The 12723-nt window shown below is 45.4% G+C and overlaps 1 protein-coding gene across 1 annotated transcript in view; it reads left to right on the top strand.

Moving 5' to 3' along the window:
* Positions 1-3826: 3826 nt before the first annotated feature.
* Positions 3827-12723, top strand: part of LOC146821360 (uncharacterized) — a 450624-nt gene continuing 441727 nt past the window's right edge. Inside the window, exon 1 of the mRNA XM_085609832.1 lies at positions 3827-3990. Coding sequence (XP_085465958.1) covers positions 3967-3990 — 24 coding nt within the window. The 5' untranslated portion in view covers positions 3827-3966. The remainder of the gene's footprint in view (positions 3991-12723) is intronic.

The raw sequence follows: 12723 nt of genomic DNA, 5'->3' as shown, positions 1-12723 counted from the left end.
ATCAATCAGGGCAACAGGGCACCGCCAGGGGCAAACCATATGCCCCTAGGGCCCAGAGTCAGCGCAGTCTACGCCACAAACCGCAATCCCTCAATTCAAATACACAGAGAACAGCATCCTGGCTACCTCAATCGGGCACAATCCTAATCATGTTTCTTCTTACGGTCGTAGCGATAGAAGATTTAATATAAGAGCCAATAAAGCTAATTGTAGAAATGCCTCAACTGAGATGCTACTCCATGAAACTAAATGTCTTTCCATGTCAACAAATCAATTTCACTTTACAGTTCCTTGCTGTGTCTCGTGGTCCGACGGTATGGCAAGGAAGCATATTGACTTGTGTACAACAAAAGGGAAAAAGGAAATTTGGCACACTAGAAGTAGTGTAACAGCTTTCGGCAATCGCTATACATGTATCTCAGATATCATCAGGAGTTGAGCGTAGGCCTACTGTGTGAGGTTCGATATAGTTTAGGTGGCCGCTGCCTTTCATTGTAAGTCGTTCCCCTTATTTCATAACAACTGAACAGAAACAAGAAAACATGAGATTGGGACCTATGTCTCTTTTACTCTTGCATTATTCAGCGCAATCCAAAGTACTTCACAAGGCAAGTGGCACTTTATAACTACTAACATTGTGTCACCCGACGCTCTTTGCTCTGCAAGATGCCTGCGGTACTTCCAACCCAGGAAAACGACACCGCTGGCAGGCGTGATGCCTCGGCGTGAATGATGGTAAACCACACCGAGAATCCTGCAGTGCCGCCACTCGGCCTTACTCTTGTGAATGTGCAGGCCGGAACCCACTTCACAAGTACTCATGAGCAATTTGACCACCGGACTGGTGGGGTGACCCCGGGCTCTGTGCCGTTTCTGCCCGTGAGGTGCCTAAAGGGCCTGCGGGTCCCATTTCTGGCCTGGCCAGAATGCAGGCAGCCCCGCCCTCTCGGGCAACCACGCCGCAATGCCCCTTTGTAGAGTGATGGGGGGGTGTGGGAAGTGCAACGCGCCCCCTCCCCCGGCAACACCGTCGTGCATCCCACGGTAAAGAATATTGTCAGGGTTGAATTAGAACCCACGCCTCCATTCGGAGACCAGGCCCACCAGCTGGGGGGGCACCAATGTGTCCCGGGACGCGGCGCAGCAACCTTGCCCCTCCCGACTGCCACCCCATGCAGCACAGTTCGTCAAAACCCAGCGTTGCCATTGCAAGCTGCTCACTCGAACGGCATGCTTAAATATGTAGAGCTACCTGAAATCAAATCATTAAACATCGGTGGCAACATGTTGCCTGCTCCTCCTGCACCTACGCTGGCCAAGGGAGCTCGCACCAGAGAAACTCAGGCAACAGGAGACCGCGCGGTGGGCGCCAGTGAGCATAGAACGTGGGAGGGGGAGCCACGCGCTTGCCGCTCTCCCCACGCTTCCCCGAATCCACCGGCCCTCCAACCTAGCACCACAAAACCTGGGTAAAGGAGGACTCGGAGGAGGGAGCCGGGTCCCCGCTGTCCCCCCCCCCATCTCTCCGGAGCCTAGACCCCCTCCACGGCCGGAGGGTTCTACCGCTGTGAAAAGGTGGTAAAAAAGGGGGGAGGGGATCAGGAGCCCCCCCCCCGCTGCAACGGGTCTGTGAGCGGTCGGGGATCGCAGCAGCACAGGCCGCCTCACTCCGCCCATGATGGGATCAGCGCGATCACTTTACCGGAGCCGAGAATAGGAAACCCCGCGAAGGGGTCACTTCCTCCGGCCAAGAATTGGAAAGGGACCGGGAACAGTGAGGGGCTCCCCTCGCGTCGCTCATTATCCACACCCCCTGGGCCCACCAGGGAGCCCCGGTGAGTACAATACAATACAATACAAAATATTACAGCTGTGGGTCAGCATGTTCAGAGTGTTAGGTCAACTAACTCTTAGACACAATTGTGAACTTCTAAGTTCAGCACATTTGGTCTAGCACAGGTGGTGCATGCAGTCCTTGCGCTGGGCCCCAGCACTTCCAAAGCAGTGCTTGTTTCGTACTCAATGTTGCGGACCCGCGACTAGCACGCAACACAATTCACCCTGAACCACCAAGGATGAACGACATTCCGGCCCGGAAGCGACGCATACCGCGTGTCCAGCTGGACACACATGGAATACACGGGACCCGGCACACCACGCCTCCTGTCCCCCAACTATGTAGGCATGGCTACCCTGCCAACGGCCCCTCTGGGGCTCGCACCAACACTCGGCGCTACTCTCACTACCCCACTGCCCACCCCCCGAGCCACGCCATTATGCCGTGCCCGACCCAGCTGCTCCCACAACACAGCACACAGCCAGGCCAGGTAGGCTCGGGGACATCAAACCGTGTCGGGGGACTGAAACCCCCGCCGAGCACGACCCAGTTGAGACACTCGCCGGATCAAGAAAACCCGACGCCAGACCAGGATGAACCAAACGGCGTCAAGGGCAGCAACGAACCACGGCGTCAGGGCAGCAGGAAAAGAGGGCGACCAGTGGGTGGGAGAGGTATATGTACCTCGCCCACTCCTGCCCAGAAGTGACGTGGGCATGTGGACCCATAGGGATGCCAGACACTGGGCGGCTGACTCGTGTCCCATCATATGGCACTAAGGGGGCCGCCCTCTTAGGAGGGCCCCCTTTGTGGGCCCGGGGCAGCCAGCAAAATAGAAGGTGCATTCAAAAAAGCAGAGTAAAAAGAGGATAATAAGGAAAAAGATGCTGTGTGAGATATTCAGACGGGTGGAGGATTTCAAAAAGATGTGGGGAGAAAAAGGACAGAAGGAGCTAAGAGGAGCTAGAAAATGCTGAACATAGTGTTATTAAGGTGAGAATGGGAGTGATTGTGTGATACATATGGATGCCAACCCCCGAAAATGCACTGAGAGGTACTCAAATACTGCCTATTGATTTCATCTGCTCATGAGAAAGTGTCACTCAAAGTGTCACAATTTGGCAACAGAATGTCACTCATGCGCACAATGAAATCATACAACTGTCACTCATAAGCTGTCACTGTCGGCGACAAGCACACCAGAGCAGATTTACTAACCTATTCATACATGCCAACAGACCCGATTCAGGCGAGGGACTCCCGATTTGTGAAGCAAAAAAATACGTTATTTTGGGTGTATCTCACCTGAAATTGCCTCTGCTTCAATAGAAGTCAAGGGGGGAAATACATTTCTCCGTTTTTTTCCCACATATCCAAAATTCCTGTTCTGAAATATTGGCATGTATGGGTATTTATTCTTGTTACCCATTGCTTTGTAGCCGAGTTATATATAAAAAAAAAAACACTCCGGCCCTCGTTTCTCTCTGAGATATAAGCTCTTCGGCTCCAATTCGTGGATAGGTCCTAATGGATTTTTAGCAATTACACTCCGCATCGAGGCACACTGTTAACAACCTTATTAAATAACTGTTGCTTTTTTCAAATGTAATTTAAATCAGTAAGCGTAAATTGAAGTGTTATATTCCTGAAAGCTTCCGTTTTTACCTATGTCATTTCTTTAAAGTGCATGTCTTAATCTTTCTACGAAAAAACACAGTACTGCTTCAATTGCAAGATGGCTACGATATTGGCGAAATCCCCAGTGCAGACTCGAAAAATGTTCTACTTCCACTGTAGTCTTTGCTGTGCAGCTCTGTCTTTGCAGGAAATTGTGACACGTTCTAAGCGAAGCGTTGATTGGTTGACTAAAGCCCCATTTCTCCGTTCCTCCGTGTGCACCTTCAGTGACGGGGGTGGTTCTGTTGATCGTGTCCAGCTGATTCCTCGGTCTGTAGGCATGTGCAATGAAAAGGACACGGGAGAATACCATTCGCGTTCTTGTTAGTTCCGTTCTTCGGCGGCGAGCTAGGTACACCGCAGGCATCTGATGCCTAGAAGTCACCTGTTGCTTAGTTACAGCCCTGACATTGCATTTTCACCTTAAAAATACAATCTCAATAAAGAGAGAAATGTTGCTGCAAGATTCACAGAAGGTGAGTAGCGTGCATGCAGTACAAAGGATGGCTGAAGTAAACAAAATACAATATTGAAAATTAGAATAAACTCTGCAATTCGTTGCATGTCTGCGTCCGTATTTACTGTTAATGGCTTAATATATTTTAAATGAATTACAGTCTCTTGTTAATCAGGTTGCCCCCTCACTTAGCAACGTCACATTCAGTGATGTCACCCCCTTGTAACATCCCTCTTGTAGAAGGGAATTAGCTTATTGTACAGACAAGGCTGAGATGCACTCTTTGCTACATATAAGAATATAACTTTATGAGTGCAACATGTGTTTATTTCTTAACCATACACACACATACTTCAACCCATCTCTGAGCAATAAAAAGTAAATATTTGAGTCAAGTGAGTCAATTTTTAAAGCATAACCTATACATTTATAAACATTTAATCATGTAACATTAAATACTGTACAGATTTGATGTTCCAATAAATATAAAATACATGAACAGAATTTTTTAGAAGCTTCAGAAGCTACGCTATCTTAACGATGTCATGTGTATTTAGAACTAGTGAAGTTAGTATAATCACTGATACATAAACTGAAAGACAATTATTTGAGATACATTTAGCATGAGATTTGTGATCCTAAGTGCCCCCCAGACTGCACATTTGTCACACACAGTTCAGGTGGCCATGCGGCAAGGAGAGACGCTTGCCTAGTGATGATACAGGTCTCCGGTTGTCAACAAATTCACTTCTAGACTCGGGTAAGATACATTGTTTGGACCCTCTAGGTTAGAGGTCAGCGACATGGTCTGCCTTTGGCGCAGCGTGTGGTGGTGGCTGGTAGGGGACCGATGCGGTGAGGCGGGGGAAGGTGGGGAGAGGTTAGGAATTAAATTAAAAAAGAAAATGTACTTGCTGGATGCCGTCGTAAGCCGCCGCCTCTCCTCCCAGGAACAGGAAGCCCCCAGGTTTTGAGACTCCCAAAGCCAATCACAACGCTGCTGATAGCAGCGTTGTGATTGGTATGAGCGCCGTGAAACCAGCGCTCAGAGGGGGAGTGGAAGCCTTGGCATGTTCTGCGCAGCCTGAATGGAGAACATGCAAAGTGTGCATGACTGTTTGGCCGGCCGAGCCGGCCGGCCAAACAAAGCTCACTTTAGGTGCAGCATCAGCCACTCCTCCCTGTGACGCGGGGAGGCCAGCCATGCCTGCCCGAACCTGACGGCAACTGGAATACTAAAAATAAAATGATAATAACTTCAGTTATTAAAATTTTATTTTTTTTATATTGTACTGCTTTAACCCCTTCAGTGCCCATGACGAGCTGGACTCGTCATGGGCTGCGGTGGCGCTTTGCCCATGACGAGTCCAGCTCGTCATGAACTCCGCCCGCTAATACAAAGCGCGGCACTGGGCGGGGAAAGGGGCGGGCATGCAAGGAGTTAAAGCATTGGGGCGATGCTGATCCGCCTTAACGGAGGAGCCGCTACTGAGTGTGTTATGCACTGTAATTAACCTCGGGCAGTTTCTTGATTAAGTGGCACAGTCTACTAGGACATAGTTCTTTGATGCAGCGCAACAATCCTCTTGAGCACAGTTCTTCAATGCGGTGGCACAGTCTGCTCGGACACAGTTCTTCAATGCAGCATCACAGTTTGCTCAGGCCCAGTTGTTTGATGAAGTGGCACCGTGGGCTTGGTCACAAATCTTCGATGCATTAGGCACAATTTAAGTTGAGGTTCCTACATGAATCCATTTGTACGAAGAGACTGCGCCTAAGCTCTTCAGGGTCTGCATATTACTCTCCTCAGTCTACCTGTTCTGGCAGACCCAGTCATCCCTGGGGTCAAGCTGCTTCTGGTTCTCTCTTGAGAGACACACCTACTGTAGGATTTGTAGGCTTTTTACCTATCTCAGAAGGCCGGTTAGGTTTTGGGTGCTTCAGGTCAGAGGAACGGCTTCTTCCTTGCAGGCAAGACTTCAGGTGATGTACCCATCAACTATCGAAACCTGGCAGCCATGCTTTGGTTGCCCAGCAGTCCTCAGAATACTCTGCAGGGCACTCCCTTCCTTGCTCAAAGAGAGCTTGGAACTGGAACAACAAGTGGGTCTGTGACTCCTACTATTATAAAGTTAAAATAGACAACAGAAGTGGATATTCATTCTAGCACTTTCTGAACCGGGAAGTGGTGATCCTTCTTTTAGGTTTCCTTTCCAGGCTGCTTTCCTGACACACTAAAGTGTACAAAAAACTGAGGGATGAAATGCTTAAATCAATCTCAGCCACTGGTAATTACTTGAAACCGCATCCCAGTCCATCGTTATTTTGCACACCATCCCACCTCCATTTGCACCAAAACATATGCAATGGGAACAGTCCTGTCTGAACTGCCAGACCAGGACCTCCCAAGATCAGAACACAAGCAACCTAGGGCTGGTTTCACCCTGGTTAGGGCTCATCAGCCAGGTATAGCTTGTTTCCAGTGACAAAGTGTGCATGAGACCCACATCTGGGCATACCCGTCCCACTTAGGGTGACACTAAGTTATACTTAAAGTGATGAATGGAACGCTTGAATCAATCTCGGCCACTCGTAATTAATTGGGGCTGCATCGCAGTCCATCATTATTTGCACTCCATGCCACCTCAGTTTGGACCCACCCATATGCAAATGAGTCTTGATCCTTCTCCAATGGGACAGTCCAGCCTGAACTTCCAGACACAGCCTTTGTGTAGAGTAATGCTCTTCATCGCCGGGTAGTCTCCAACTTGAAGCATCCATATCAGAGACTCAAAGAGTTGTGGGCTTTCTTTGCCTGGGTATTAATGGCCACCCTGAGCATTAATCAGGTAAGATACACAAGACTGGCTTCAACTAATGGGGTCTCCTTCACCTTTACAACAGAGATCACAGGCCCACCCTTCCATCTACTATATGGCCCAATACACATAGATTGATCAGCAGGTCCTCGTAGATAAAGGCCTAATTGAATTTCTAAAGGAGCCTTGTCTCCTCTGTCCCAACCTCAGTGTCTAGGTCTCCTCCTTCCATTTTCAGGACAGTCACCGATACACTTCTGCTGCCTGGGAAAATAACTCACCTCCATTTTGTGCACAGGAACAAGCCAGGGGCTTCCAAAATAGAACCCATATGTCTCCATTACTCAGGCTCCCTCAACCATTCCGCATGTACCACACAGGTCACATACACAAACATGAAGAACATACATTTGGTTTGTTAGTGCTAGGATTTGGGTTAGCTCATAGATGTGTACTATATACAAGTGGAACAGTAGACCTCAGTAGTGCTGGTGTTGTCAAAGAGTGGCGGGGGAGGGGATGGGGGACAACAGACGACAAATGACAAAGTAATTTTTTTTCTTTTTACAAAAATAACTTACCAGCAGCCGGCCACATCACGCTCTTCTGCTCCTCCCCTCTGCAAGCACAGGCTCCCAGACTTCAATGAGGCCAATCCTGACGCTGCTCTCATACTGCTAGATGCAGTGTCAGGGCCGTGTGAGAATTGGCCTGAGCACAATTAATTTGTGCTCCCAGTGAGACTGGGAGTCTGTGCCTGCTGTCTCCAACCCAGCAACGCAGTTCGGGTTGGAGACAGCTTCAGTGCACATGACTTATCACTCCTTTTGCAGCCTGTTATCCCCATGGCCCCGCCCCCAAATATTCACCAGGAAAGGAAAAATAAAGTAATATCTAAACGTGTTTATTATCATTTTATTTTCCCATTCCTCCCGTTTAGAGGTAGCTGGCAGGGAGGCCACACACCTACATAGTGGAGGAGCGGCTGCTGGTAGGCCATCCCTACAGGGTCACAGGTAAAAAGTTTTAAGTCACAGCTATGGATTAAATAAACACTGAATGCTGGCAACACCATTCTGCAAGCTAAACCCACAACAGGGACAGAAGTGTGTCAATAAACGAGGACATGATTGGTGCAACCCTCCAGGTCGCAGGAAAGGTCGAGGATCACATGCATGTCAAAGGACCAGCCTAGGGCTTTGCGTGCACACTAGAATAGTGTGAAGCAAGAGCGAAAAATAAAAAAAAACAGGATACCAGATACTTGCAGGTGGGACATCTTGACAGGCAAATAACATTTTAAGCTTATTTAACTGAGTAAATAAAATGTGTAGGTTGTATTTTTTGAACAGTTAAATGAGTTTTGTTAATGCCTTTCTTTCCTGCTTTCACACCTTGTTAAGCTATGGAAAGATTAATTGTGTGCATTTAAGAGATCAAAAAAATTACCCCCTGCTGGCCATTATCTCAGATAAAGAGGAATCTGCCAGTAGGATGGAGGCTTGAAAACACCACATTACAAGCATGTGTGTTGCCTTACTTTGTTTTAAAATGCAAGCATGGGAGCCACAAGAGGACAAAAGTCCTCTTGAGTAAGTTCAGTAAGCCATACGTTATTAATTTAGAGTCATATTGATGTTTCATTAAGTGATACTCACTTTTCTCTGGGTTTACAATGAGGAGATTGTCAGTCATTCAGGTTTGTATCTTCTGCAGACAACTCTTAAGGGTAGCAACATTTGAAGAGAAGAAGAGATCTTCATGTAGAGCTGGTAGTCGTTTGCATATTGTTAAATGGCCACCCGGAATCCTCTGTAAATATTCTCAACAGATTAAAATTCAGGTAAAAAGGCTACACTTGAGACTTGTGTGACTTTGCATGTTACACAGGCAGCTTTTGATGAAAATGATGATGAATTGTTAAAAAAAAGTGTGCCATCTCAAGACCACATCCCCAGTGCCAAAGAAGGGATCCAGGATCTGCAAAAACCAGAGGATATTATCAATTGTACCAGTAGCTTCCAATAAGGCCAGACGGTTAAACAGATAGGCGGCGCAATCATCCAGTATGGTATGCATGTCATCAAGTATTTTGAGGTTGGCGATTTCAGTGCTACACCCACTCTTAAACCCAGAATGATTGTGAGCTAGTAGATTGTTGTCTTTAATATCTGTTTGGCTGAATAGTGGCACATTTTTTAAGAACCTTTGTTAGGCAAAGATGTTTAGGTAGTTGTTTCAAAATCTGACCTTTAATTTGGATCTGTGTGCAGTGTTTTTTATACTGAAATATCCAACCAATTTTAAATGAGTTGGGAAAGACTCCCTCATGTAGAAAATCATTTACTAAATGGCACCAAAGACTGTAGAACAAATGAAAGTTCTTGTTGCAAATAAACAGTACTGTATCATGAGAGTTACATTTTGTTTTTAATTCACAATTGTGCTAGTTTGATTGTCGTCAGAGATTATTGAAAAAGGGATCCATTGATTACCATGAAGTGATGAGTGGTTAATGCTGTATTTCCTGCGGAGGGTATGGAGTTCTTAATCAGCGAGATTTGTTAGGATAGAAATCTAAGAAGTGGTTTCAGTTCTCATGCTTTATGGCTGTAAAAATAGTGTCAGATTGCAAGGAATTAGATTTCACCCATTCAAAGAGTCTTCTAGGGTTGTTCGTGAGTTGTTAATTTTACCTTGCATATATTCTGCCTTATTAGAAAATATGTCAATTTGTATTATCTTTTCACTTTTTTCAAGTTCGTTATAAGTGGGATGCCTTCTTTGAGTTCCTTTCTCACTTGGAAGAGTTTGTCAGACCATGTGTTTGTGAGTAGAAGTCTTCAACCTGTGAAGAATGGAGAAAGGTCAATTTCCCTTACAGTTGCATCCTTGTAGGTGAAAAATATCCTGTTCACATCAAGGTTCAGAACTGCAAGTGTCCTTCAATGTATCTCAGTCACTGGTGTATTTGAAGGCATCGAAAGTGGTATTGCGTCCAGTGGCCTTGTTTGAGATTAGGGAGACTGCCACTTTGTCAGACATTTTAAGAAGGAAGTTCCAGAAGTTCTGGGGCATTTGGAGCACACAAGTGTACTTGAAGGCCTTAAAAATCATAGGGACACTTGAAGGCCTTGAAGTCTGAAGATCGTGACTTCTGCAGGGCTTCTTGAGGGACGACAGGCCACAAAAACACAAGAGAATGTGAAGGTCTGTGAGTCACAGATGTATTTGAACTCATCCAAAATCAGTGTTGTTGCTCCCACTCTTGTTTGCAATTTGGGAGACTGCCACTTTGTCAATTGTTATGAGAAGGTTTCTGGAGTGCTTGGAGCCCACCAGGGTATCTGCAGGCCTCTGTCATTTTATAATTTAAATTCATAGAGTTGTATTGATTTTATTATAAAGTAAACTCAAAGAACAAAATAAAAAGGCATACAATGTACAATAATTCATGAATGAATAGCCCACCATCTGTGGGTGTCTAACAATATTTTTTTCTGGTGGGGGAGACAAATAATAACAAATTAGTATATGGGTTGTCGGTGTCCAGATTTAGATGATACATGTATGGATACATTGAATCCATGTGGTGTGTTGAACTTTCAGTTTTATGTGGAGAGACTATATTTAATCTGCATGGTCTGGGTGTTGTGAAAAGGTCAGTATAGATGTTCTGGGCATTTAATGAGAGGTCTGCAGATTTTGTAGTGAAAGTCCCCTTGAGGGACCATCTTGAAATAACTTAATTATAAGAATAATTAAAGCTTTTCACCAATCACATTTTTGTTTTTCTAAAACAGCAAAGTGAAACCCTCTAGAAACAAATATTCACAACATTTAAAAGTAAGTGATGGAAATGAATCATAGTACAGTAAAGTGTACAGCTAACCACAGTAGCTAATTTATATTATTTGGCATGTGTATAGCGCACAAGCTGCCATTAGTATGGCACTGCAATGCTGTTTAGCAGTCTGAGCAAAAGACACACAATTGATGGACGGAATGCAGAACAAATCAAAACATTCGCCCCTAATCAAGAGATCTGGTTTAAATCCATCATTCTTTTGCTCACCATGCCACCCCAGTTTAAACCTGGCCATATACAAATCAGTCTTCACCCTGTGCCTCATGGGAACAGTCCAGCTCGAACTGCTAAGCCAGGTCCTTCCTGGACCGGAAACACGCATCCTAGGACTGGTTTCGGGGTTTTACCCCTCTTCAGCCAGGATAGCGTGAATCCAGTGGCACAGTGAGCCCGGGACCCACGTCTGGGCATACCCGGCGCACTTAGTGCGAGGAAGCAAAAGACACACAATTGTTGGACGGAATGCAGAACAAATCAAAACATTCACCCCCAGTAAAGAGATCTGGGTTAAATCCATTATTCTTTTGCTCACCATGCCACCCCAGTTTAGACCTGGCCATATACAAATCAGTCTTGACCCTGTGCCTCATGGGAACAGTCCAGCCCGAACTGCTAAGCCAGGTCCTTCCTGAAACGGAAACACGCATCCTGGGGTGATTTGGTGAGCGAAAGAATTATGGATTTAACCAAGATCTCTTGACTGAAGGAGAATGTTTTGATTTGTTCTGCATTCGGTCCATCAATTGTGTGTCTTTTGTTTAGTAGTCTGAGGTCACATTCCGAGGATTCTACCATGGTCAGAGTCTGAATCTGTTTGTGGAAATGTGTAGTCAGTGGAGTGAATGACAAATTACTTCTGTTAGATTAATGTGGCAGATTCAAAGATTTGAGAGTTTGGTGGGAGCGGTCAAAGGGCTGCGTGTGCATTGTTGAACATCTTTGAGATGTTATAAAGGGAGCTCTGCAATATCAGAAAATCAGGAATGTCAATAATGTATACAAGAACATATTCTAGATAAGCCTGAATGCATAATTGAGGATGTGTTGCAAAGGTTCTTTTCAAATCAAATTCACCATAAATAGTGGTTGTCTTTGTCTAATCTAGTAGTACATTGAATAGGGGTAGATTGTAGATTATTTTTGCAATTCAGGTAGTTCAATTGGGAGCAATCTATACTAAAGCTGAGTTGCTCTCATTCTTTTTTGGTCTAAAAAATAAGATGCACCTGCAGGGGAAACTGAATGTAAGCTAAAACCTTTGGACCAGTTATCATAAATGCATTTATTTCTTCAATATGTTTTACTTTTCTGTCAGTGTATATGCCTTCCTGCATGGGATTGAAGCCCAACGTATCAGGAAAATGCAATATTTATGGTCTATAGGGTGGTGTCCTAGTTATACTTTAGGCTTAGTGGGCATTAAAGACATGTCTTTGGTCAAGTGTCATTCAAGTGGTCTGTCATGACAGGGCTCACTTTGTACACAGCTGCACAACAACTTGTGGCACCTTCCTTCTGGATTTTATGAGGCGAATTGCAGTACTGCTGCTAGAGTTTAATGGTTCTCTTTTTCCACTTGATTACCAGATTGTGCTTCTGTACCAATAGCATTCCCTGGATATGCGAAGAAAGGTAGAGCAGTAAGATCAAAACTAATATCCTGTGGTGCAGATGAGATGATAGACCTGAAACTGTGGCAGATCCAACTTCAAACTTTATGGGTTATGGATTGTTTTTCATAATTAACTTAAATGCTGTATTATGCTTCTTTATGATAAATAAAGGTCTGTGTGGCCTCCACAGTTTAGAATGGAGAGACATTTTCAATATGGTACCTCCCTGGCTGTGAATCAATACAAATATACATTTAAGTGGGGTGCACTGGGTATGTGGACAGAAGATGTGGAGAGGGTTTTTTGTGATGCCCCCCTGCAAGGCATCACCTATTTCCTAGCCATTTGAAGAATTTCCCAAATGCTTGGGAGAGATTGAATTCATTTCTTACAATGCTTGGTTAGGCGCCGTCTCTTCCGTCTGTCTGTCTCTTCTGTGATAAGGGTCCCTC

Source organism: Triturus cristatus, chromosome 6 (genome assembly GCF_964204655.1).
Source record: "Triturus cristatus chromosome 6, aTriCri1.1, whole genome shotgun sequence".
NCBI classification, from domain to species: Eukaryota; Metazoa; Chordata; class Amphibia; order Caudata; family Salamandridae; genus Triturus; species Triturus cristatus.
Note: the sequence above shows the minus strand (reverse complement) of the source record. Positions and strands in the feature narration are given on the sequence as shown.